We start from the raw sequence: 25,967 nt of genomic DNA, 5'->3' as shown, positions 1-25,967 counted from the left end.
ATGAACTTGAGTTGCTTTCCAAGATAAACACAACCCTAGAACAAAGCATATCTGGGTTTTCTGTTACATACAATGGTGTTTTAAGAGCTTGCACCTGGCATGGCAGAGTGAACATTAAAAGCCTGTGAAGAATTGCCAGTGCAACATATGGCACATCCCTCTGACAGATCCAGAATTGGTCTGGACTGGGCACGGGCGTGTTGCCAGGGGTTAAGGTTCTTGTTGCAGTGATATGTGGTAGTTAAGCATTTATCAGTGTTATAACGAGGCGTAATTACTCATAATCTTCCCTGAAACCCTTTCTTATAGGCAATCTCTATTTATACTTTCCCGTTGCTCTCTAAAGCCATAAAATGTCAAATCGGGACTGGTGAATTCCTCCTTTGTCTCCCTCCTGCAGTTGTATTGTAAAATAAGAGCTTATGTGTGGGACTACATCCATCATAGTCTATGCTTCTACTGGGCAGTCACTGCGGGCAGAGGTTTGTCATGGGGTTTATCTTAGGTTCAGAATGACCCTGTATAGGAAAGGAAGCCAAACTCTGTTGGTTTTTAAAATCAAACCAGGTCTTTGTTCCAAGGATGCCTGCAGCACCAAATCTGAGCGAGCGGCCGATGTCTTCGTAGCACCGTTCGTCCGCAGTGGAACGTGGGAAGGCAGCTTCGGTTTCCCCTGCATCTGCTGGGATCCATAAAGATCAACCCGATGAAATATCAAAGCAGGGTGGATGCTGCAAGGTCACAGCCGCATGGTGTGAACAAGGAGCCTAAGATAGGAAGGTGCTGGGCTGATGGTTTTTCATAACGTGCTGCCATGTGGTCCCTTGCATAAAACCTCACCTTTCTATCATGGGGTTGATGGAGTCCTCAGTTCTGCTGAACGTTGCTCTGGCATTTGGCTGAAGGGCATCATGGTACTATTTCTGATTTTCTTCCCAAGAGGGATGCAAGGCGCTTCTATGAGGGTGAGCAGTGGTGAGATGGGCAGGATCTGCTCATAAGCCTTGGCTAAGCATGGGGATCCTGGCACTGACTGGATTTTTGTTAGAAAAGTGACGGAAATGGGGGTCCTTCAGAGCTCTGTCTGTGGCTGTGAGATGTTTTGTTCCTTCTTCAGCTTTTTTGCTGTTCAGGGACTGAACCATCTGGCTGGCAGATGATACCTTTACATTTGTCTGTTTCCAGTTTTCCTACTATAAATCATCTGATTTGGCTGTTTTCTGTTGCATGAGCTCTTCCCAGTGTTTGAACTAGCTCTGCCCCAATGGGGAGCATTCTGCTGGGGCTCCTGCTCCTGCTGCGCCTTCCAGACAGCCGTGCTCTGAAGCCTCCAGATCAGATTCCCCTGCTGCCACAAACAGCTCTCTGCGCTGAGCGCCACGGCTCCATTTGCTCCACCAAATGGGCAGCGGGGTCTTTTGTTTGTAAGGGTTTGGGACCAAGTGTGCTCCTGCTTCAGTGCTATGAGTTCTGTCAAGTCCCCAAATGGCTCAGCTCAGCCAGCAGGATGAGGGACAACCGTTCTTTGTCCCGCTGCTCAGTGCAGAGCGATGGTGGAGGATTTTGTCTTGGCCAGACATGCAGTGGTTTCTGACGGCATCTTGCTGTCTGCCTCTTTAGCACAGAGCTATTTCTTGGGATCTTAACTCATGTCTCAGAACTGTCGTGGGCCCTCTGTCTGGGGTGTGTGAAGGCATCTCGCTTCCTTTCTAAAAATTCAAGTGGCTCTTGTTGACAGCAGCAGGCTCTGAGCACCCTGAGTGCCTGAGTAGTGGAAGCTGCAGTCAGTGCTCCTCACAGATAAGAGGGGTACAGATGATGCCTGAATGATTGTTGCTAGCCAGCCAAAATCCAGCTCAACCACAGAAAATTGTCCTTCAGTCTTTCTGCCTGGTTTCCTTGCCTGTTGAAGAGAAACTGTGTTCTTTTTGGAGTTGGCACAAAGACAACAGATTTCTATCTTTCCTCTCTTTTCCGAAAAAACTCTGTTGCCATTATTGGCAAAGCCAGCCAGTTTTGGTAATCTCTCCAGTCCCTGGGGGGCGTCAAGAGGTGGAGGTTTGTCTGAAACCAGTGGTGGTGCCTGAGGAAAAGAGAGAGAACAGGGCAGGCGATGGGGGTACCTCTCCTCGGGTGTTCTCCTAGCTTCCAGAAACTGCTGCTCAGAGGCTGGTGGAGATGGAGGTGAACGTGGCAGTTCTGTGTGGGTCTTTATTCCATAGACTTGCACAGTCCTGAGCAAGAAGTTTGCAGAGGTGTGCCACATGTACTGAATGACCTCTCCTCTTGCTCTGGTGCACGTGAGTCTCCTCCCCTCAGTCTTGGATCACAACCTATTTAGAGCACTCTATGTAAATGCCTTATGGGAGGTCACAAGTGCATTGCTTAAAAACTCTGGAGACTGCTTCTGTTTTGTCAGCATGTCTGCAGTCCTGACTTAATTTTCCATTTTTGCATATGGCTGATCAGACCTCAGACTGGCTGCTGAGGAGGAGAGCCTGCTCAGTGCCTCAGATGGATCTACCATGCAGCCAGCAGGGAGGTGTGGTGCTGGTGGTAGTGCTTTGCAGGCAGACGGCGTGGAAGTTGCTTCAATGAATGTTTTGAAGCCAGGCCAGGGAGTGAATCAAACATGAATGACCGTGAGTCATTTCTGAGAACAGCTCTGCTGTGGGTTCAAGGGTGACTCGATGACCGCAGATAGCTCTGCTGTCCTTCCAGCACAAGGAGGGGACCCACGACGTTTGTCTGGGTGTGTTTTAGTGCTGATTTCATGCTGAGGGGAGGACTGGCTGCGACCCCTGAGAGCAGGTTTGCCCAAGGAGGAGGGCCAAAAACTCCTCATCCACTTTCCAGATCCCTGGAAGCACACACGTCAGCGAAGACCTGATGGGTCTTGATTGCACAGCTCCATTCCCACCAGCCCCATGGCAAATGTGTGGGGTATTTGCTTTAATGACTAAGGGCTAATTTGCTTCTCTTTTTTTCTTTTAAAGGTGAACCCTACACCACAGGGTGCGCAAGCACTGCTGAAAATGATGTACTGCCCGCACTGTCGAGGTCTGATATCAGTGAAGCCCTGTTACAATTACTGCTTTAATGTCATGAGAGGCTGCTTGGCCAACCAAGGGGATTTGGATACAGAGTGGAATATCTTTATGGGTAAGGAAAATGGGTTAAAACTGCACGTAAGTACTCCCTGATATTATGTCCCTCCTGTGAATGGCTTTTGACAGTGGCCATGTTTGCTACAGCAGATTTTAAGGTGTCTGTGGCAGGTACCTCTTCCTTTTACATCTCTGTATATGGTAAAGCTTTTGCAGTTCATGTTAATTTCTGAATAAATGAGTCTTTCATTGCACCAGCAATCTCTATTGAAGCAAACTTTAGGAGGGTAAAGCTGCCATGTGTTTGTAGGTTTGGAGTGTTTCTTCTTGCTATAGCAAGAATATACACTGTATGTGATACACATCCTCTATCTTGATTCATCACAATGTCCAAAAGCCTGGAAGCTGAGCTAGATTATGACCTCTAAGAAGCATGGAAAGAGAGTCCTAATTTAGTGTGGAGGCTTGCTAACTCTAAGCTATTTTGACCAATACTGCCAGTGGATCTGCTGTTGCAGCCTCTGCTTTCCCTTGCTGGATCAGACCCTAGTTTTTTCCCTCTGCCTCCAAGGATTTCCATCACGAAGCTCTCATATCCTTTCTCTGGTTTCTTTGTAATGTACGTACAAGCTGTTTTTTCCATATGACTCTTTGCATGTTTTTGTCACCATACAGCTGTCCTTCCTAAAGCCAGTTTTCTTGCTATGCAGCCGTGGTGAGCTTTGGGAAAAGCTGTAGGCCTGTATTTTACATTAAAAATTTGAATGGAACATGTGTCTAAATCCATTTCTAAACAGCTCATTTGGCGCTCAGCTGCTGTCCTTTAGAAATGTTGATAGGCTGTAAGTGATGCTCTGCAAGCATTTCTGCCATCGTCTTCCTCCTGTTTATTTCTCTTCCATGTTTATTAATGGTGTTATTTGGTATATGCAGTAGACTGACAAGTCAGGTATATGAATAGACTGAAATGTTAAATTCCACCTTGGGTCAGGACAGCAGAATTTGTGGCGCATCATGTTCTGGGGACACAGGCAATAGGTAACATTAAATGTTTTCATTTGTTCTCCTTTTCGAGGATCTTGATTTATCTGTGTAAGAGCATCCTTTGGGAGCAGTCACTTCACTCCAGTTAATGTATGATGAAGTGCACATGTGAAGTTCCTGCAGCTACTGACGAGGCTGTGGTGCTCTTCCAATCCTGCTCTTGGAAAAAGGAGCTGTTAGGAAGAAAAGATTTCCCTTTCATTAAGCTGTGAGATTAAAAAAAAAAAAAAAAAAAAAAAGGTCGGGGGGTAATTGCTGATAATTGGCATCTCAGGCTGCATTCAAATCACAGAACTTGTTTTCTCATGTTTTGTGCATCAGCTTTTCACTTAACTGACTGTGCCAACTTGTGTGCAGGATAATATTTTCAGAAGGCGTATATTTTTGCCTGTATATCCCACACAGGGAATTAAATGTGAAGCTAAATTGGGTTTCCAAGTCATTCTCTGGGAGTCTGACACCCCGCCCCCCTCCATTCCTCCCAGCCCTCTTTCTCATGAGAATATTAAGTATTTCAGCTACGATTGTTGCTGAAACAGCTCAAAGCCAGGAGACTTGCAAACATCTAGTCCAAGTAGAAAAGAGGAATCCCATGAAAGGGAAGGGCATAATGCCAGGAAACAGACAAAAGCACAAGCAGCTAATTGCTGTAGGTGGCATGCAACTAAAAAGGAAACTTGGGGGGAGCCAGTGAGCCCTGTCACATGAGGCTGATCAGGGACTGTGTGCGATAATTAAGATTATTAAACAAGACAAAGTAAATAAATACGATTCCAGGATGGAAGCAAAGCTTCTTGCAGTGCTTCCTCCCTAAAGGGCTTCTTGGCCACTCATTGCTTAAGTACAGTCTTAGGCTTTGTTACATTTGCTGGCAGTATTTGCTGCTTTTTTTCTTGCATTCTGGGCTGATTCTTGCGGTGGAGTACAGATATTGAAAACTGAAGCTGTGCTTTCTATGGTCAGTTTAATAACTGAAGAGGTGCTGGTTACATTGCAGGCTTTTTTTCCATCTCAATTTGACTCTTGAGGCAAATAAACTTAAATAGATCTCGTGTTTGAGGGGGAAACGTGTGACAAATGTCCTTTGTGTATGTTTTTAAAAGTTTAAAAGGAAAAAAAAAAAAACACAGCAACCCAGTTGCACGGGCTCTGCTGTTTTGCATTTTGGGCTTAAATACCAAGTTATTTATTGCGTGTAAAAAAGTAGATTTTGAAACTAGTAAAATAAAGGCAGTTGAAGGGGGAAACTTGTAATAAATACTGGAAGTATGTGCAAAGTTACATGCGAGTGTAGAATAGCATCTGCGTATGCATGTGTTTGTGCTCCTGTTGTTTTTTAAGAAAGCACCTAATTTATAGGAGTATTTCTCACTGTAGTATGGCTAAGCGTTATTTCTTATCTTTGCCTTTCCTTTCCTTCAGTAACCCTTGCTTCTCTCTATGTCCATTACCTGTTTTCTCCTAGCTTGACAGTATTCTACGGTTAGCGGCTCTATGTGAAAGTCATTGTGTAAAGCTTTTCCAAAACGGGGATGTTGAGTCTGTAGGTTTTTCAAGACAAAGCCTCCTTCCTGCCTTCCTTCTGCAAAGTACCGTTTAAAGTTGCAGCGTGTGACATAACGGCTGAATTTTACTCTTTTTCTCTCATTTAACTGTCTTTAAATTATTTCGCCATCCATCCTCGGCACAATTGTGCACCCATTAGACAGGGGTATACTTTGTTTCAAGCAAGCTTTGCGGTGGCGGGGTGTGTGAGGCTTTCCTGAATGAGCAGTGTTAATCTCCAGTGCCTTTTCATGATTTTTCTTTTTTCCTTACAAAGATTTACTCTGCTCGAAGATGTAGAATTCAGGCTCCATATACATATCTGGAGTACTACTTTGCGCACAAAGAATTTTTCCCTTTTAGAGATGACGATTGTTGTTAATGAATGGTCAAGGTCTTCTCCCTCCTTCCCTCCCCTTTTAAATCAGATCTTGGGGTTAAGACTGAGAACTGCCTTTTGTTCTTCAAGTCAGACAGTGAGACTGAAGATGTGGGTTTCTGATTATTTGTGGCACAATGCGAAAGAATTGCTTTCCTTCATGAGAGCGAGGTGCTTTGTCGCCAAGGATTGTCTCAATGCCAGTAGCAAGGACAAATGTATGCAGGAGGAAAAGGGTCTTTAAGGCATGGAGCTGTACGGTGTGGTGTTTTTGTTGTTCCTCCCCCCTCCAAATCCACTTCCATCTCCCCCAGCACATTGAGGAGAGACAGTCTTTGTCACGCTGTGTGTTTGTAATAAGTGACCAGGGTACATTTTTCACTCTGCTGGACTTTTTTTGTGAAGCAGATCAAACTTGCTGAGCCACCTTGCCCTGCCTTATAAATGTCAATTAGTTTGAGCTGGAGCTGGGGAGGGGTGAGGAGAGGAAGATCTTTTGGGGAGACGAGTTGCACCTAGGCTGTATTTACGGCTGTAGTGCAACTTGCCTCCCCTCTCAAAGTGCCGCGATGCTAATGTTATCTTGAATCCCAGCCAGCCTTATTAATGTCAAATGTGGCTGCCAGAGGGAATCCACCGCTGGCTCTGCCTGCTGGTGGGGACACCAGCCAGCTCCTGGTGGGAGGTAGAAGGTTGTGGGATGGCCCCCGAATCAAAACCGAGGGCTGGGTGGAGCCCCCTTCTCCCCTCCTTTTATTTTTCTTTTTAATGAAAGTTGGTTTCATTTAGTGCTCCTTGCCAGTATCTAACGCCGCTCGTGAAGAGCTACAGTCGAACGTATTCTCCAAAGGCAATTATTACTTTCCTTATCTTTTATAGCCAGCTTTGGCAGCTCTGCTGGAGGCCGAATGCATTTTCTATATCGGCAGTCAAAGCAGAGGCTGCATTCCTTCTCTGTGATACATGTAACGCCATGGCACCATCGGTAACAAAGGGCCCAATTCGCTCTACATTCCCATGGTCTTGTGTATGGCCTGCCCGGCTCAAAGTTTACAAAGACGCCAAACAGCCAGAAGAATCGGGGTTTATGTTTCCTTTCAGTCTTTCACAAACACTTTATTGATCTGCGGCCTTCCCCGGCCACTCGGAGAATTAAGTAGTTACAAAATGGAATGATTTTTTTTTTTTCTTTTAAAACGATGCATTTTTTTTTTTTGCGTGCTTTTATTATCTGCCCATTCATAATATTTTTATTTGAAATGAGCAGCTTCCTGCAAACTGTGATGGGATGTTCTTTATGCGCGTGAAAAACCGCAAACGCTTTGACAATGATGAACACATTTAAGTTGTGCTCCACTTGTTTACAAAAGTCTCCATTTGGTAGCACATCAAAAGCATTTTTCTCCCCCCTGGCACAATGGTATATTCATGCTAGCAGTCATTACTCAGAGATTTGAAGCATCACTTTATTGGAGCCCACCACAATGCAGTCTAAGATTCTTTGTTTCGTTTGTTATTACCTTCTTAAAAAAAAAAAAAAAAAAAAAAAAAATGCATTTAGTTCAGACCTGTTTGTAGTCACTGACTAAATTCCAGCCCTGCAGCAGCTCCAGCATTAATGGTGGTTTTGTCCATCTGCAGAGTGAGGGTGTTTCCTGGGGGCTGAGCTCCTGGTGGGTTTTGTCCCTAAACATCCCTTGGATGGCACCCCTGGTCCCTCTGACGCTGCGTTTCCTCCGAAGCAATTTTTAGGTTGCCTTGATTCACTGATCAGTCCTTAATTAATGCCCAGCCACTTTATTACACTGAGTTGTCATTACAGTCTGCATTTCTGAGCTAGGAATGCTTCTGCAGCTTGTGTGGTGGTCTTGGTGTTGAGTTCTTGGGACTTATAGATTTTTAAAATTTTATAAATATGCAAGTAGCTTGATTATATGTATTTATAATTTTTAGGGTGGTGGTTTTTTATTTAAAAAGAATTAGACACTGAGGCAGTGCTATTAGTAAATTGTTTCACGTGTGGAGCATCTTTAATGGACTTCAACTGATAAGCAAAGTCCACAGAAGTTTTCTGCTTTTCCTAAGTACCCTTCTGCACTTAAGGAGGAGAATGAATGTCACTAGAAACACTTTTCAAAGGAAATTAATAGGCTGAATGTGAAACACCCACTTCTCCTTAATGGAGGAGAACAGGCGTATCCTTGGGAGGAGGGAGGAGCTCCTTGGGACAGGGCTCTCTCGGGGCCATGGCGCTGGCCTTTGCGTCACAGCAGGGGGAATTCAAAGAGTTCAATGCAAAGGCAAAATTAGGAGTTTGTGGCATAGCAGCGTGAAGTGATGCAGGAGAGGAGAGAACAGTGCTTTGGGGATGGAAAGACTGCAGAGAAAGCGATGCAATGGGCAAGAAAAATGAGTGCTTAGCACGAGACGTGTGCCTGGAGCTGCCATTCAGCGATGACTCGGGAAAGGCTTGAAAGCAATGCAGGTTGAAATCTTCAACACTAATAATAATTTCCCAGTGGAAGTAATGGAAGCTCAGTAGCTCTTCTGCTTAATGATGTTTTTGATGAATACGTGCACGTCAGCATGGGAAGACTGACCTAGTGCTGGCTGAGGGACTTTTCCATAGCCCCTTTAGTAGACATGTGCCAAGCATTTACCCTGCTCTCTTGCCACCTTCCTTGCGTAAATTGTCCACGCAAGGCCAGACTGTGCAATCATCTTTCTTCTCCAGGCACAGCAAAGTCTGGAGCTTTTCGTAAGGATGAGGCTGTGGTGTTCTATGTTGGTGTCATCTTCAGGACTAGCACAAAGACCCTGGTGCCTTTCTCTCAGCGCTGAAAGCAGTCTCTAAAAACAAATGACACAAGGAAACCTTTAATAAATAAGTATGGAGTATGGAGAGGAGGGTTTTAGTAATGCTTGTTCTAATGGGAGTAGCTGATTACAGACTGCCTTCTGGCAGACTGCAAAGGCTCTCCCTCATTTAGTGCTGCTTTTGATGTGTATGAGCCCGTGGCCGGGTGCTGGCAGGCTGGGAAGTGCCGACAAGCAGCCTGGTGATGTTCCAACCTCTGGGAATGCAGTAGAATGTTTCCTGGAGATGCGTGCTGGTCAGAAGCGATATTGCAGTGGCACCTTCATGGTCCTCACTGACCAGGTCATCACTGCATCTTGCCTCAGTGTCTTGTTCACATTGTGTCGTGTGGAGTTCCAAATGCCAACACCATGTTGCCTTTTACAGGTGTCTGGGGGGATGCTGGTGAGAGTTATCTTTGAGGCAGCTCCATTAAAAACCTCTGCTTCTCTCTGTGTTAGGTTCGATGCTGCTGGTCGCAGAGAGGCTGGAGGGGCCTTTTAATATTGAGTCAGTCATGGACCCCATTGATGTGAAAATTTCAGATGCAATCATGAATATGCAGGAGAACAGCATGCAAGTGTCTCAGAAGGTAAATGGACAACAGGTGCACAGGTTTTATTTATCCGGTCTCTTATATTCCCCTATTCTAGTTGATTTGTGTTTGTTTTTTTTTCCCTTAATGCCTTTTCAAGTATACAGAGAGCTGATTTATTATTTTGAAGGGCGGTCTGCAGGCTTCCAAAGTGGAGGCTTCTTGTGAGCTCCCGTTTTCTAAGCTCGTTTCTTTCCCTTGCCCAGGTTTTCCAGGGATGTGGCCAACCAAAAACACTCACCCAAGGTCGAACCGCTCGCTCCGTCTCTGAGGGTGGTTTCAGTGCTCGTTTCAGACCCTACAACCCTGAAGAGCGGCCGACCACAGCTGCAGGCACGAGCTTGGACAGGCTGGTGAGTGCCCCGTCCTGCTGGTACCACTCGGGTGCTGCTCTCCCATGTTGAGCAGTGTGCTTTTTCCACTGGTAATTTATAGGGTTTTTTAATACTCCTTGGCTGTCTTAAACTCTCTGAGGGGTGTAGTCTGCCCGTGGCTCTGCATGTGAATTACCTCAATGCTTGTGTGTCAGAAAGTGCCTGTTTTAAAGGCTTCGCTTATGAGTAATATGTGTTTGAAGAGTGGTGTTTAATTTTGTATTAAAAAAGTAAATCAACCATCAAAACGACGCAACTTTACATGCAGCCTAACGAGCTGGCCTGTGCACGTCTGTTGTGATAAAAATACCTTTCCAGCTTCACTTTTAATGAGTCTTTGGTATTCTGGACTGTGTCCTGCATTTCTTTTTTTTTTTTTTTTTTTTTTTAATAGGTTACTGATGTGAAAGAAAAGCTGAAGCAGGCCAAAAAATTTTGGTCATCTCTCCCTGGCAATATTTGCAGTGATGAAAAGATATCTGTGGGCACAGGCAATGAGAATGAGTGCTGGAACGGGAGCGCCAAGAGCAGGTTTGGAGACATGGTTGTGCTGGGTGAACACTCCCCTCCTGCCCCAGCCATCCCCCTGGGCAGCCCAGCACTTTACTTTCGAGCCCTTTACTCTTAGGGGCACACACACAGGCTGCTCCATTCATGTAAGCAAGGGAGCTTGAATGAGCTGTAGAATTGTTTGGTTGGAAGGGATTTTTAGAGGCCATCTAGTCCAACTCGCTTGCACTGAAAAGGGGCAAAGGGACACCTGCAGCTCAGTCAAGTTGTTCAGAGTCTGGTCCAGCCTGACCTCAGATGTTTCCAGGGATGAGGTATCTGCCACCTCTGTGGGCAACCTGTGCCAGTGCTTCACTAAAGCAAAACTAAAGGGTTGTTTAAGCCCTGTGTGGTGGCTTGTTTTCAGGTATATCCAGATGCAGCATCTCTCTGCACCTAGATGTTTTACTGACTACTTGCAGATTTAGGAAAGCAATGTGTACAAAATCTTGGCCAAAAGAGTGGGGATACTTCTCCTACATTGATTGTTGCCTCAGTGTCTCCAGTCTGTGCTTCTCACACAGTACTTACCAGCAGCTGTTGCTGGGTTTCTTGTTGGGCAAAGGAGACAGAGGCTGGTGAAAGATCAACTTCTGTTCTGTTTGAGGACAAGGGGACCAGTGGTTTTCATGCACACTTTGTATGGAAAAATAGTTACAAATTTATTTTTTTTTTTCATCCTTCTAAGGAAGAAATTACCAACACATGAGTAAGCCGAAGGATTTCTGTCATATGGTTTATGTAACTGTTTAACTTTTATTTTGGAAATAGAAATTTATTTTTCTTCTGTTTGCTTACTGAAGAAATAAGCAAAATCCAAGTTGTTCCATTAAAAACAAAAAAAAAGTCTAGAGTTTTCCAGCAGTTTTTCTTAGCATTTAGTGTTTTTGCTCCTGATATTTTTGAGGCACAAGATTGAGCCACACTGCATTCATTTTTCATCATTTCATGGGTGCCTTGAACTCTGCATTGCTCAGCTAGGGTAATGGTTTGGGACTCTGTCAAAAGAAATGACTCTGCCTCTCCTGAGGTCTTGTTCATCAGCAGCTTCTGCAGAGGTTTTCAAAGCAGATCTCCTGCTGCACGTGAGGTCTGGCACCAGCAAGGAGGGGAGCTGGAGACTTTGCAGAGCTAAGCAAGGAGTAGTGGGGGGACCTTGGGGGATGCTGGCCCCTGTTGACTGCCATTCTAGGTGGATTGGGCTTCACTGTTACTCTCTTCCCTATAGCTCCAAGCAGCTAGAAGTGCTCATCCACACTTTGGTCTCTTGATCTCTTAGCAACATGTGTTATTGATAACAAATAATAAAAAGAAACTCTTAAAAATTTAGGGTTTGAGCAAGGCCTTTAGACATCTGCTTACATCTCACTGCCCAGCACCAGGATCAGAAGAAAGAGAAGTTCGTATCTGTGGTCTGTAAGATGAAAGGTGTCGAGTTCTGCTCTGTAGGACAGTACTGCAAATACCTGTTCCAGGAGACATATTCTTGTGGGTTTTGTTGCTCAGTCTCTCATTTAAACCAGCATATTGTCTTTGTTGAGGTGTGCAGCAGTGCAGACCTAAGCATGCACACCTCCTCAGGCTGAGCAGGACGGCTGCTGTCTGCTTCGATGAGCTGGGTTATGTTATCTCATTTTCAAAATCACAGATGTTTTTCCTGCCGGGGTTATTAGAGAAATTGCATCTCATGTCTGCGTGGTAAGAAGTACGTCTATAATACCACAGCTTGATTGCAAAGGCACATTATGCAAAACCAGAATGTCTCTTGCCTCCCACAGTTCCCATAGGTTTCGTGGGTGTAGCTATGACCCCAAAGATTGTTTTCCCAGAAGTGTCATCTAACTGGACATCAGGCAGCTCAACGGCTCGTTTGCTGTGTTGCCTGCAGCAAGCTGATTTATGCTGTTGTAAGCTATTATTATTATAAACCTCCAATCTTCCTTTTTTTTTTTATTTTGGACTGGGAAGAAAATTCTTTTCCTTAGCTTTCCAATCACAGGGGTGCAGGGTATCTGAAAACACTGTTTGATTTTTTTCCATGCTCCAAAGGCTGCGAGGTACTGAAGAAGTGCTTCATGAGAGTTAATGTGTGGGAAGAAGGCATTAGGCTCAGGAAATCACCAGATGGGGGGTGGCATCACTGGATTTCCCCACTCTCACCCTTTGTCATGATCCCTCCTGAGCGCAGCTCCAGTAACAGCCGCAGCGGTTTCTTTGTAGGTACGACTTTGCAGTGACTGGAAACGGCTTAGCGAGTCAAGTGAACAACCCAGAGGTGGAAGTTGATATTACCAAGCCAGACATGGTGATTCGCCGGCAAATCATGGTTCTGAGGGTGATGACCAACAAGCTGAAGAATGCGTACAGTGGGAACGACGTCGACTTCATTGACGTCAGTACGTTAGCTGTCGTTTGCCTTTTGTTTATTTATTTTTAATTGGGTTTCATGCTAACACGCAGGGTAGCTGGTTAAGCATCAGCTAACATAAGCGTGTTGGTGAGGAGGGTGGGGAATTACGTGTCTGGCAGGCTCTGAAAGGGGGCTCATCAATGCGAAAGTGCTCTGCAGTGCGGGGCATCAGCCGTCTCCTTACACCAAGAGCATCACGGAAATGTCTGTGCGTTTGTTGTCTTCTTCCTCTCCCTCTCTCTCTCTCTTCTGCCATTTGCAAGCAAAGTGTTGGGCTGCAGAAGGCAGAGGGCTGCAGCGTGTCTCTTTCCTGCAGGTGAGGAGAGCAGCGGGGAGGAGAGCGGCAGCGGCTGTGAGTTCCAGCAGTGCTCCACGGAGTTCGAGTTCAACGCGACTGAAGTTACTGGAAACTCCAACAAGAGTGATAAAAAAGTGAACACTTCTGCCGCTCCCAGTAGCGGTTTATCACAAGCAGCCTTGTTCCTTAGCATTTTGGTCTTGGCCATGCAAAGACAATGGAGATAATTGTGCAGCATAGGGAGAAAAACAAGACTTTTATTATCAAACGTTAGAAGGCACCTGCTTTCTCTTTTATACCATCTAGTGACTTTGCTTTTTAAGTTAATGGACAACAGTGTACAGTTTTTACTATGTTGCCACTGGTTTTAAGATACTGGTATTTTTTTCCCTTGCTATTCTGGGATTAACAGGAATGGGGCCTGTCAGTCTGTCCCGTTCACCAAGAGTCCATGATAGAGGTGGATAACAAAAATGTATATACAAGCCTGTAGTTAGCTCTGCATTCGTCTTTATCACTTTTCTTTTTTTTTTTTTTTTTTTAATGTTATTTTATTTTACCACATCTTTTACGAGAAGAAGAAACCCACGGTCCTCTCTTGGCATGTAACAAGTATGTGTTTCTGAAATGAGGAATATCTGTACAGAAGCAGGTTTTATTTATCATGTTATCTTGTGGGGAAAAATAATTACCAAACAAGCAGAAAACGTGTTTCATGTAGTTAACTTCCCATTTATCCGCCTTATGTTAGTTGCCTTATCTGGAAAGAAGTGGAAGGAATTTGTCTTTATGATGAAAAAGAAGATGAAGGCAGAGCTGGTCAGCGTGCCAAACGCCCCATGTGCAGAAGGTGGTGATGCCAGGAGCAGGTTGTACTTTCTTTACAGGATGTCTGGTTAAATTGGAAGAGACTGTGGAGAAATCCAGTTTTGTGGATGCTGAGAAGAGTTATATCACGTGTTCCCCCGGATCCTTGCGATTAGCTGTAACTCGTGTAGGTCAGTCCCCAACATGCATCCCCCATGGGAATAAGGCATTAAACTTGTTCAGCTGGAAGCAACTTGTCGTGTCACAGATCCAAATGCCAACACCTGTCTTGACTGCAAATCTGTTAGATGAGCGCTGGATTTATTATTATTACTATTGTTTTTAGGAATACTTTGCCGAGGGTGAAGCAGGGGGGGCTGCTGGTTTTGTTTTTGCAGCTTTGGTTGGGTGCAGAGGGGAAGGACCAGCCAGGCAGAGCTGCAGTGCTGCAGACAGATGGGGGTAGGAGCTGGCTGGGCTGAAAATGCCCCTTTTTAGTGCATTTGGTCACCTGGGACCTGGTGCCCTGGCACTGAGCAAGCACAGCTTTCCAGCACTGCCTGAGATGCCCTTCTCTCTCTAGCTGTGCCTTTTGTGGTTGGAACAGCATAGTGATGAACAGCAATTCATTAATAAAAGAAATTTTGTTCTTAAGAAAGAAAATAACAATATAAAGACCTTGGGGGGGGGGGGGGGGGGTGAAAAAGAGTCTTCAGAAAGACTCTGAATTACTCTGCGTGTCTCCTGCTTTAGGTATAGCCTTTAGGTCTGGCTGGGTGCTGGGATCCAGCCAGGAACACAATCCAGAGAGAGAGAGAAAAAAAGTTTGCTGTATTCCAGTCTTGTGTTGTAAGGATAATTTTCTATTTTTATATTGAAGCATTAATTACTTGTTAGCTCAGGGTCAGCGTTATATTCAACTTTATTTTCACACCAAATTTCTGCAAAGCTATAAAGATGAAGTATTCTTGGCCGGTGGAAACAATCCTGGAGGCTTAATTTTGCTAGAAGTAGCCCGTTATTTATTAAAACATGATGTTAGTGGAGTAGGGATATTCTGGCTATTTTTCTTTAGAAAATAAATCACGGAAGCATAAAACTGAAAAAGTTATAAATTTATGTGTGGGAAAAAATGGATTGTAAATAGCTAAGTTGCCTTGTGAGGAATTGGAAAATGTGCTGATACTTAGAAACTACCTCAGTTCTGAGGAATTTCCTTTCTAGCTTTGAGTGCTATTACATTTACTTGGTAGAAGTGAATCTGGTCTCCAATATGTAGCTGAAAGAGTTATCCCTATAGACCTTGTTAGATTGTTTTTAATTTAGAGGGTTGAACTACATCCAGCTGTTTTCTTTCAGCTAAGTTCCCTAACAAAGAGAATTTCTGAATTAAATATTGCTGATGGTTTCCATGACTTTTACTGATTTGTTTGGTTTCATGGCATTTTTTTCTGATTGCCCTTTAATTATTTAAATGGTTCTAGCCATTTGAATGTTAACCCTGAAATAAACAAACCTTAGATGCACTCCCATTGTAAATACACCACGCTAAGGTCTGACTGGATAACCCTTCTGGCTTATACCCAGCTGGCAGGCCGGCAAAGTTAAAGGAAGAAAAAAAAAAAAAAAATTAAACTTCTTCAGAGCTCAGAGAATGGTGGAACAAAAGCCCTTGTGTTCGGAGTGGCTGACTTTTCCAGCATCTCACTTTTTAGCCTAAGTGTTCATCTGTCAGAACGTTGCTTGTAAATTCTCCTCTTTTGAGCCTTCTGCCCAGCATGTACTTAAAGAAGAACATTTCTGACTTTATGTTTATCATTTTACATCTAATTGCTTACTAATTATTACTCACTAGCTTGGTAGAAGTGGACAATGCAAAGACCTGACGTGCGTTTTAAACATGTCCAGCTGATGCTGTTAACAGCACAACAGTCCTCTGCTATATCAAGGACAGATTTGTCACCTGGGGCTACAGGAAACAAGAGTAAACATCAATGTAGGATGATCAAAAGTTGTGTTCCTGCTTTTATTTTGTGTTTGTGTGTGAAATCGGCTCTCTGACATGAGCTCGTAAACTAAACCATACGGGTGGGACCGAGGCGGGCTGCTGGCTGGCCAGAAGGCATCTGCTCCATTCCTTCCAGTGTTTCTTTTTTCCATATAACCATTGCCATTATGGCCGTACTTTAAAGAACAATTTCCATGCATAGATTTATTATTGAAATGAATGAAGTACTGGTGGGCTTCGAAAGAGAAGGTGGTGTACTTCCAGAGTCGGAATAAAGAATCCAGTGAGAGGAGCTGCTGTAATTTTTGATTATTTCTGAAACCTGATGGTGCTGAACTTTCCCTTGCCATTTGCTTGTTGTTTGGCTGGATGCTTGACCTCTGCCTCAGAGCTGGCTCCTTGCTCGCACTGACACCTGGTATCAGACACTTAAGAGCAGGGCATGTTAAAAAAAAAAAAAAAAAAAAAACCTTCCCATTTATTTGTATGCTTTTAATGTAGCGTGTCCTACAGTAACCCGTGGCCCTGTTTGTCACCCTACCAGCACCTCTGACACACTCTTCCTTCCTACCTTCCTGCTGTGAAAGTGGCTGCCTGCTGTGTGGTTGCCCTCATGTCAGCTCTGCTGCCTTGTCTTTGCTTTCTAGCACACAACCTCAGCATTTCTCAGCTGTGGAAGGCCCACTCGCTGGCACATCCCCATCCTGGGGGCAGCAGATAGGCAGGTCTTACCAACACGGGCACGGCTGGGACATCTCGGGTGCTGAGCAGCAAGGATTTGTGCCAGTGGGAGCTGGAGGGCATCGTTGCTGCTACAAACCTGAATACATCCATCTCCCGTTAGAAGAAAATAAATGGCACCTTCATTTTGTAGTCCCACTCCTGGCTGGTGAGAATCCCACTACAGAGTGGGATTTGTGGCCAAGAGCGAATGCCTCTGGGTCAGCCCTGTCCTGTGCTGTTCTTTCCAGTGCCCCTGGGCTTGATGCTGCTGTCTCCCTGTCCTGAGCAGTTTTGCTGCATTCCTTTGTGGCATTTTCTTTCACATGACAATGAATTAATGATTTAAGGTGATCCATATCTGCAAGACATATGTTGACTAATGATTGTGTAGTAGTGGCAGGTTTTGTTGGTTTTTTTTTTGACCACCTGAATGTAATCCAACCTCAGTACTAACAGTTTGTGATAATGCTGTTTCAAGTACCACCACTTTGCTGTTGTTTTGTTTTTGTTTTGCTGATGTGTTTGGTTTTTTTTTTGTTCGTTTCTTTTTTGTTGTTATATTTTTTTAATCCTCTGCCGTGGTTTGTCTGAGGGCATGTAACAGTGTAAATTGCCTGGGAAGACACAGCTCTTTATGGGCTAGCTGTAATTCTGAGTCAAGTGTGCTTAAATTGCTGTAATTTGTATCTAATGGATTACATGGATTGAGAGCCCTTTTATAACTGTTGGAGCAAGGAGGGGCTGCCTGCCTGGAGGGGAGGGGAAGGCATGCTTTGTCTTCATCTGAATGGGACCTTCCCCTTTAGCTGCCCTGGTTTGGGCAGTCTGCCGAGATGGGGCTTGGGAGGAGATATTGGCCATACCTGGCAGGTGGTACAGGATTACCAGGTAAGAAATGCACATTTAAACCCTGCATGTGACACCAAGCAGAGGTTGCTGGCGGTGGGTCCCAGTGCTGCATTGCCCTCCCATCTCCCTCCCACTGGGTGCTGCTTCTCTGGAACTTGCTCTGCCTTGATCCCCACATTCCCTTTGGGATCCTTCTGTCATTTACTTTGTCCCTTGTTTCTGTGTTGACCTGGCTGGCTTTTCCCATACTACTTGTTCTTTGCTGTGGATCCTCTTGTCTTTGTCACCTCTGCCACAGCGCACCTCCTTTTAACCTCCAGCAGAGCCCTGGACATGTTAAGACAAAAGAGTTTTCGTATTCATCCCAAAGCAGCTCTTAAAATCTCCACCTCCTGCCCTTGTTGCACGTTTCATAAGCCAGTCTCTCTTGGAAGCTCAGGATGGGCCATGCCGTGGGAAGGGCAGCAATCAGCCAACAAACCTGCTTGGGGTTTTGGTCCAGTAATGCCCACCATGTTTGGAGCAGCTCGGCACTGAGGATGGGGTGAGGATCCCGGGGTTGTGCCCCTGCAGCACTGCCACATCTCCAGCAGAGGATGAGCAAGCTGATAGGAGAGCTTTGCTCTGAAAGGAGGTTCAGTGGGAATCAGCGCTCTGCAGCACCTTGCTTTGCATCGCCGTTCATCTTCATGCCCTGCTGCTTTGTCTCCTGCTATGTGTGTCATTAATTCCTGTAATCTGATGCAAATCAATATGCTAAAACCCTCATTAATTGGGTTACTGATTTATACTAATGAGACTTAAAATCTTGGAGAAGGTTGAGGGTATTTATTCCTCCTCTAAATGGCTGGAGGAGCTATTGTCAGCCCCACAATGCCTGGCCCTTGGCTGGGCTGGTAATTGCCTCGTGACTGTATTTGCATCCACATAATGGTGAGGATGTTATAATGGTGAGGATGTTATAATGGTGAGGATGTTATAATGGTGAGGATGTTAGCAGCAGTTAAGACATCCCATCTTTTCCTGGGAACAGGAATACTTGGGGTTAGCAGGGTGGAATGTGGTTGCCCACATTGCTCAGCCCCATTGTGGAGGGCGGCCACTCTTCACCTACCATCCGTGTCCATTGCTGCTTCCATCATCTGAATTTTTCTCTGAGCTTTCGCTGTAAAATGAGTCTTGCCTGCAACTTGGCACGTTAGGAACTGGCCAGGCTTCTGCTTTTTGCTTTTTCTTTTTGCTTTTTTAAATTTTTCTGGTGGGAAGAACCAGTGATTATTTTTAGAAGAAACGGTTTTGTCTGTTGACTTTAATGGGTTGAAATGCTGTTTTGGCATTTGCAAGCCTTCAAAACAGCTTTGCTGAAAACCCCATTTAGCATCATCAATAATACAGTAACGCCGAGGATCCCCAGGGACAGGCCACTAAGACAATAGCTGAAGCCTTACATTTATAAAGCTAATTGTTGTACATGCTCAGCTGTTTCCCCCACGCCAGTGCCACACGCGTTCACTGTTCTGTGCAAGAAGTGTATCTGAGGGCTGTGAAGTCTGCAGGAGGCTTTTCAGTGATGTTAACAGGAGGTGCATCTGCATTTCCAGGGGCTTTTATCTAAGCAAGGTCGTAGAGAGGTATCAACAGTGCTTTTCAGTAGAAAAACTATTCTGATTTAACAAAGAAGCTGTTTTTTCTTTTTCTGTTTGTTTCCTTTTTTTTTCTTTCTCCCTCTTTCCCCTTTCCTCCCCCAACCCCCTTTTTTTTTTCTCCTTTTTTCTTTTTTTTTTTTCTCCTCCTTTTTATGCCTTCATTTAAAGCCCCATGATGGGGTGGATATGTATCAGAGTTGAAATGGGAAATCCCATATATATATCTGTGCCTTCATGGCTGGGTTTTGGAGGCATTTCTCAGTGCATTTGTCTTCAGACTATCCCTCTGAGTTTAAGAGATTTTGCTCACCATGCCCTGGTTGCAGGTGGGGGGATTTGTGCTCCAGTGCATGCGTGGGTTTGTGTAATAAAGCAAAAAGCTCCTCCTCTTCCAGCAGGACCTGTATCCTGCTGAAACAGTCCTAAAGGAGTTTGTTGTTGGCTCTGAATTTTCCATGCTTTCTTTTTGAGGACGTTCCAGGTAAAACGTGTTGGGGAATGAGAGGAGGCACTGAGAGCTGTGAGGTAGCGGTGCCTCCATGGCTGGGGTGGGGGTGATGTTTGGCTGTGTTTTGTGGCTTTGTTTCTTTTCCTTGCTTCCATGGGGGGAAAAAAGCAAAACAAAACAAAAAAAAAAAACAATAAACCAATAGCCAAGAATACCCACATTTGGAGGAGATTTAGAATATATAACAGCTATTTATTCATTATGAGGATGTTAGGATGTGTGTGCCTTCAGAAACAGTAGACTTCTTTATTAAATAAGCATTTGTTGCCACGAAATAGTTGGTGGGATTTTGGGGTTTGAGCAGGGACGTTTGAGGAGCAGTGTGTATGTGGGAGAACAACTCCCCACAGGCAGCCAAGGGCTGAGAGAGGACAGATTACAAAGACGCTGTTGTCTTTGACAGAGGTCTTCCAGAGCCTCGTTGTCTGAAAATAATTAGCCAAATGAATTAGGTGTGTTGTATTCCCTGTGTATTTCATGCTGAATAACTCTGACATTTGGCTTCCTAGCTAAAAGGTAATGCCTATATAGCAGATAGCTCTGCTGAGCCTTTGGTGGCCACTCCAGCATCACTCCTGCTTGCGGCATCCTCCAGATGATTGCAGGACTGAGGCTTCTGGAAGGGAGAACTTTCCCCTGCACAGAGAATTAGGAGAAAGTTCTTCTCTGAAAGAGCAGTGAGGTGTTGGCACAGGGCTGCCCAATGAGTGGCGGGGTCACCATTTGTGGAGGTGCTCCAGAGCTGTGGGGATGTGGCACTGAGGGACGTGGTGACGGGCATGGTGGGGTGGGTTGGGATTGGGCTGGTTGATATTAGTGGTCTTTTCCAACCTGGTTCTGTGGTCCAGTGATGCTATGATTTGTGTACAGCCATGAGCAAACCTGGGTTTGCACCTGTCCTGATGCATGCAGGTTGTATTCCATCCTTTTCAAAAGGGGGAAAAAAAGAACTAACAACCCAAACCTCCCTCTAATCCCCCACAGCATGCATGCTGGTTGGGTGAGTCAACGCAAAAAGCAACAAAATGGCATCCAGGAGTGAGTGTCAGGGCTGTGCAGGAACCTTTCTTGATGAAGGCAGGGATTTTGGGGAGCCATGCAAACAGCCCCAAGCACTGGCAGCAGCTGCAGCTCAGCCAATTGCAGGCAGTGGTTTTGTGGCTCTGCTGGCTTCTCACCGAGACAGCCCAGTGGTTTTAACGAGAGCAAGTAAGTTAAAACTGGTTTTCTCCTTTCAAAACGAGGGGCAGATTATGGCTGTTCAGGTTGCTGTTTTAACTGCTCCAGATGTCAAGCACAGCTCAGCCGAGATCAATGCGTAATCCAAAGGAAATACTGCTAATTTCAAAGGAATGTGGTCAATATTTAAATGTTTTGGATCTTTTCAATGTGTAGACGGTGGTAGTGGTCTGGCTGGGCTTATTAACTCCACTTTTGCAGGAGTGATTCCATTAGCATGAATTAATGTCTATTAACATTATTGATTTTCATTTATTTTAACATGCGGGCCCGTAACGGTATTAATTATTTCAGACATTCTCTAAGGCTGTGGTGAGTCAGAAGCTTGTTTAAGGCCTGATTCCACAAGCTTTTATCCCTCCAGTTGCTACTTAAGCCCTGACTTTGCTCCAAGTCTATGGAGCAGCTCCTGCTGCCTCCAGCAGCGCTGGGGCTGAGCCCATGCTGGTCCCCCTCCCACCCCATGCAGCTTCGTGCCCTGTCCATGCATGGCTCAGGTGAGTTTAACCTGAGCATGCCACTACCTGAAAAGAAATCACCCCACTAATTGGGTGTACAGGCATGGGCAAACAAAACAGATCAGAAACCTTCAGTTGAAAGTGGGTAGACCTGGGCTCCCTATTAAACTATTCCCAAATCAAGCCTAGGTAAACTTATTTTTTCCCTTTCTTGACTTTTCGTGTCTAAGAAGCATACCAAGGACATTTGCACTTGCAAGGCGAAGAGGAGCAGCAAGTCTATGACTTTTTTTGTGATAAAGCTTTCAACTTTTTCATACCTTTAAATAAATCTGTCTCCTTTACACCAGGTTGAACAACAGCTCAGGAGAATGTTGGGAGAGAGAGCTGTGTCTTAGAGAGTGAGACATGGACCTGTTTGTCAACAAAACGAGAAGTTCACAACTTATTTTCTTCACAGGCTCTCTGCTTTCAATGGCTGTTGAAATATTTTGCCTGTAGAGGTCACACATTCTTAGTGAAGGATGGTGGCTTTTTTGGTAAAAGTATTTTTAAAAGCCGAGTGATTTCCATTAAAAAAAAAAAAGAGAGAGAAGAAGTTTTAAATTGTTGGTGAAAATTACAATCAGATGAGATGTATTTTTGGAAAGAGTAAAAGCTCAGGATAAACACAACCCCCGGTGCAAAAAGATTTCGGTCTGCGTCAGAGAATGTGCCCCATAAAACCAAACCTCTAGTTCCTTTGTCTGCAGAAACCTCACCCTTTGTTCGTGCCTTAAGAAAAATGTTTCTTGTTACTGAAAGAGTGTTTGTCTTGCATGAAAAAAATGTTTCTGTGGGAGATGTTTTGCATTCGAGTGACGCCAGAGAGCCAAAACGTTGAGCTGTGTTGGCCGTAAGACCGCAAGCTGATGAAGCTGGAACAATTAAATTGAAACCCTTTGGGGAAAGGAAAGGATTTCCCCTCCCTCTCAAGGCAAGTGGGGCTTTCTGCATAATGCCAGGCTCTCCTTTGGTGGGAAACAATCCTGGGCAGGCGATGCTTGAGGCTGTGTAGATGCGCACTGCAAGGGCTGAGCACGGCAGGACGGAGCCTGGTGGCACTGCTGGCCCCAGCTGGGAGCACATCTGGGCTGCACATCTGGCGCTGCACAGCTCGTCTGCCCGCGGACACTGTGCTATTTCTGCCTCTATGCACTAGATGGCATTGCCAACTTAGCTAAGGGGAGCGGGCCGTGCCTGGGGCTGGGCAAAGGGCTGTGCCAGCCACCCTGTGGGCACGACGGTACCGCTGCCCTCACCCACAGCATCATTTTGGGTCAGGTCGTTGCCTTTTGCTGCCTACAGCCGTAGCTTTGCATCAACCCTTTGCTTCAGTGCTTTCCTGGCTGTGTGCTGGGATCGGTGACAGGCACTGATGCACAAAGATCTGTGGGCAGAGGATGTAGCTGAGTGATTTTAACCTGGTCCCTTGGAAATGGTGCTGAATGCCTGGCAGTCCTGAAAACAGAGGAACCGTAAGCCTGTGAGCCTTCTGAAATTATCACTTGCTTTGTGCAGTCTGAGCTTGTTTTAAGGTATTCACTGTTATTTCTATGCTCCTCAATGTCTGTTTGTATCTGCACTCCAGGGTGTGCTCTCTGTTACCAGACCAGCTGGGGCTGTGTGGTGCACGCTGGGTGTTTGTGCTCTGAGCACTTCCAGCCCTGCCAGAGCAAAAAAAAAAAACAACCCCCATAATACAGAGACTTATCAGTACAGCACTGCTCTGCAGACATGCAAACAGCCTTTTCCCTGCATGCAAGTAAACGTTTGGTTGTGAGGAGAGGTGCTCACACCACTTTGTTGGGGTATTTCTGTTTGCATGGATGCCGAGCTGGCTGCCTTGCCTCCCAGTGCAAAGATTTGGGCAGAGCTGCTCTTGGAAAGTGTGCACTGGTGTGCAGCTGAGCTCCCTGGGAGAGGAACTTGGCCTCAGCGTGTTGTTTGGGCCATTGTAGTGCTGTCAATCATCGATTCCTGGTTTCATGCCTTGTTTTGCATGAGATATATTTTGTATGATCTTTGGCTCTGTTACCCTCTCAGAGACATAAAACTTTATTTGCAGCAAAGAACGAAGGCAGCTTTGAGCTGCGTTGTATTTTTTGACTTTTTTTTTTTCTCTAAGCAAAGCGGAAATGCTAACTGTCTTAGCAAGCAAAAAATCTGCCATCATAAAGAATATAAATTTGCCTTTTTCCCCCATCGGCTTCAAAGCACCAAGAGCACAATTCAGCTCTCGGTGTTCCTAAGGACCTGGGTAATGTGACATGCTCAGAGAACCAGAACATCTGTATCTGGGTCTGTGATGTGGACAGGAAATGTGCATTTTTACTGCACACTCAGGAAAGAAATCTCATTGGATTCATGTGATCTCAAACCAATTATATTCTCTGTGCAAAAAAAAAAACCAAACCCCAAAACAACCAGGCTTCAAGACATGCAGCATATATCTTTAAGGCAATGAACATACAGCATCGTCATCTCTAATGTCCTTCTTAGGGGGATGAGCTGGGAGCGTGTGTATGGGCATAATCCTGGAGGCAACAGAAATGAGTATGTGATTGCAGAGTATCAGAAGTCTTCAGCTTTATTAAAGGGGATGGTTATTCATAGGATCATAAAGGTTGGAAAAGACCACTAAGATCACGTAGTCCAACCATCAGATGCATGAACTTGGAGCACTGGTGTCCAAATATCACCGTTTTATGGTCGCTCTGAGCTGTGTCCATCTGCTGGGTGAATAAGTGCAGCGCTTGTATTTACAACTTAAATTGTGTGAGTATTTAACTGACCCTAGCTCTGCCAGGCTTGACTGCTTCCATTTCATGCTGCTCATTAAAGTAGGGACATCTTGAGAAAATCTTTCATTGAGAGTTGCCTCTCCATGACCTTGTGGTAGCTTCATTTGGAAGAGCAGGTCAGGAATACTTCCCAAAGTCCACCCAAAGCCTTTCCATGCAGCAGTTCCTTTGGCTCCATAGAGTGTGCTGTTGGTGAAACCTGGCGTAATTCTGAAAGGCTGTAAAACTACAATGTTGTCACCCTATAAAAGACCTGGCCCACCTTGGTGTTGTAAGCAGGCAAAGGTGAGCTGTGGTCTTCATATGCACTGGGGCAATTGCTGTGTTGTGAGTGCAGAGCCATCTTTGCCTCGAGTTGGGCGCTTTCACAACAGAATTAATATCTAACAGCATGTTTCAGGATGTGCTGAAGACATGATCTGTCTTTCAGCGTGTGAGCTCTATCTTAAAATTATGGCTAAGTCTCTGCTGTTTGGTATCCAGGTGAAGGTTTGATTATCTAGTGAGAAAGAAAGAAAAAACCCCGAGCACATGGTGCTGAGCAGCAGGTTTTATCTCGGTGGATTTTGTTTGTAACCTCCTTGTGGAACTTAACAGAAAATTAGATCTCTGTCACTGAATTCTTAAAGGCATTAAAAAACACTATGGAGAAGATCTTACCTTCCATCAAACTCCACTCCAGTGACTTTTAAAGAATGCAGCTGTTTCACTCTTTGAATTCTTTCAGACTTTTCCATGGGGGATACTTCTTGTTTCGCGAGCAGTTTCCCATCAACTCAATGTGTGTGTTTGGGGGAGAGGGAGGGGGATAGGAAAGGCATTTTGTCTTGGGGAAAAAAATCTCATGCGCTCAGCTGGAGCCCCTTCCTGCAAAGCTGCTCTCCTGAGGGCTAAGGAGCTGCTGCAGTTCCCATGGCTGCTCCTTTGCTCTGTGCACTGGGGGGTTTGGGGGTGCCCCCTGGACACGGATAATGTGGTCACACTGTGCCATGAGTGCAGGAATAGTGCTGGTGAGTTCCCAGGGCTAAACTCCCTGAGGAAGTCAGTCTGCAAACCTCCTCCATGCCCTACAAGTGACAACGTTTAAAAAAAATAAAAAACTAAAAAAAAAAAAAACAAAAAATCAAGAAATATTTTGTGAAATATGTTTAGTGTTTGTTTGTTTGTTTAGCTTTTGTTTTGGCTGGTGATGTCTTTCCATTTGAGAAAGACCCCTCGGGGTGAATTTTGATGGCCTAGATATGGGTGGTGGATAAACATCCCATCTCCATCCATGACCACCCGCACCTACCCTGGCAAGCAGACTTCCCTTTGAAAAGATGGCCATTTTGGCTGCAGCTTTGCTGTAGCTGGTCCTAGACCAAATGATAGTTGTTTAAAGGTCTGGTTTAGGTCCAACCAAGTGGCTTGGGCAAGGGAAGAAGAACAATGTGCTCGCTCCAACTGAAAGGTTTTCTGTGTTGTTTTCCAGGCTGAAATGCCTGGTACCAGTGTGGGATGTTTTGCCTTTCTTCTAGCTCCACCAACTGACTTGGTCTTCGACTTCAGCGTAGGATCATGGCGTACAGTAAGGAGTAATGGAAATGTGCTCTGCTACTGTTGACTTGTGGCCGATGTATGAAGAGTAGGATATTTCCTCGTGCTTTTCCAGAATAGCAGTGCATGACTGAGCTTAAAATGAAAGACATGCCGTCGTTTTGTGGTCTTTTTTTCCTTCATTAAGTGTAT

General features: G+C 45.0%; 1 protein-coding gene across 1 annotated transcript in view; it reads left to right on the top strand.

Annotated features, from left to right (window-relative positions):
* The window catches only part of GPC4 (glypican 4), a 60,750-nt gene extending 46,536 nt beyond the window's left edge, over positions 1-14,214 (top strand). Inside the window, exons 4-9 of the mRNA XM_042824880.1 lie at positions 2,997-3,162; positions 9,394-9,524; positions 9,734-9,880; positions 10,296-10,432; positions 12,671-12,846; positions 13,177-14,214. Coding sequence (XP_042680814.1) covers positions 2,997-3,162; positions 9,394-9,524; positions 9,734-9,880; positions 10,296-10,432; positions 12,671-12,846; positions 13,177-13,385 — 966 coding nt within the window. The 3' untranslated portion in view covers positions 13,386-14,214. The remainder of the gene's footprint in view (positions 1-2,996; positions 3,163-9,393; positions 9,525-9,733; positions 9,881-10,295; positions 10,433-12,670; positions 12,847-13,176) is intronic.
* The last annotated feature ends 11,753 nt before the right edge of the window (positions 14,215-25,967 follow it).

Source organism: Centrocercus urophasianus, unplaced genomic scaffold (assembly GCF_019232065.1).
Source record: "Centrocercus urophasianus isolate 14NV4802_14NV808 unplaced genomic scaffold, USGS_Curo_1.0 seq_24, whole genome shotgun sequence".
In the NCBI taxonomy this organism is placed as follows: Eukaryota; Metazoa; Chordata; class Aves; order Galliformes; family Phasianidae; genus Centrocercus; species Centrocercus urophasianus.
Note: the sequence above shows the minus strand (reverse complement) of the source record. Positions and strands in the feature narration are given on the sequence as shown.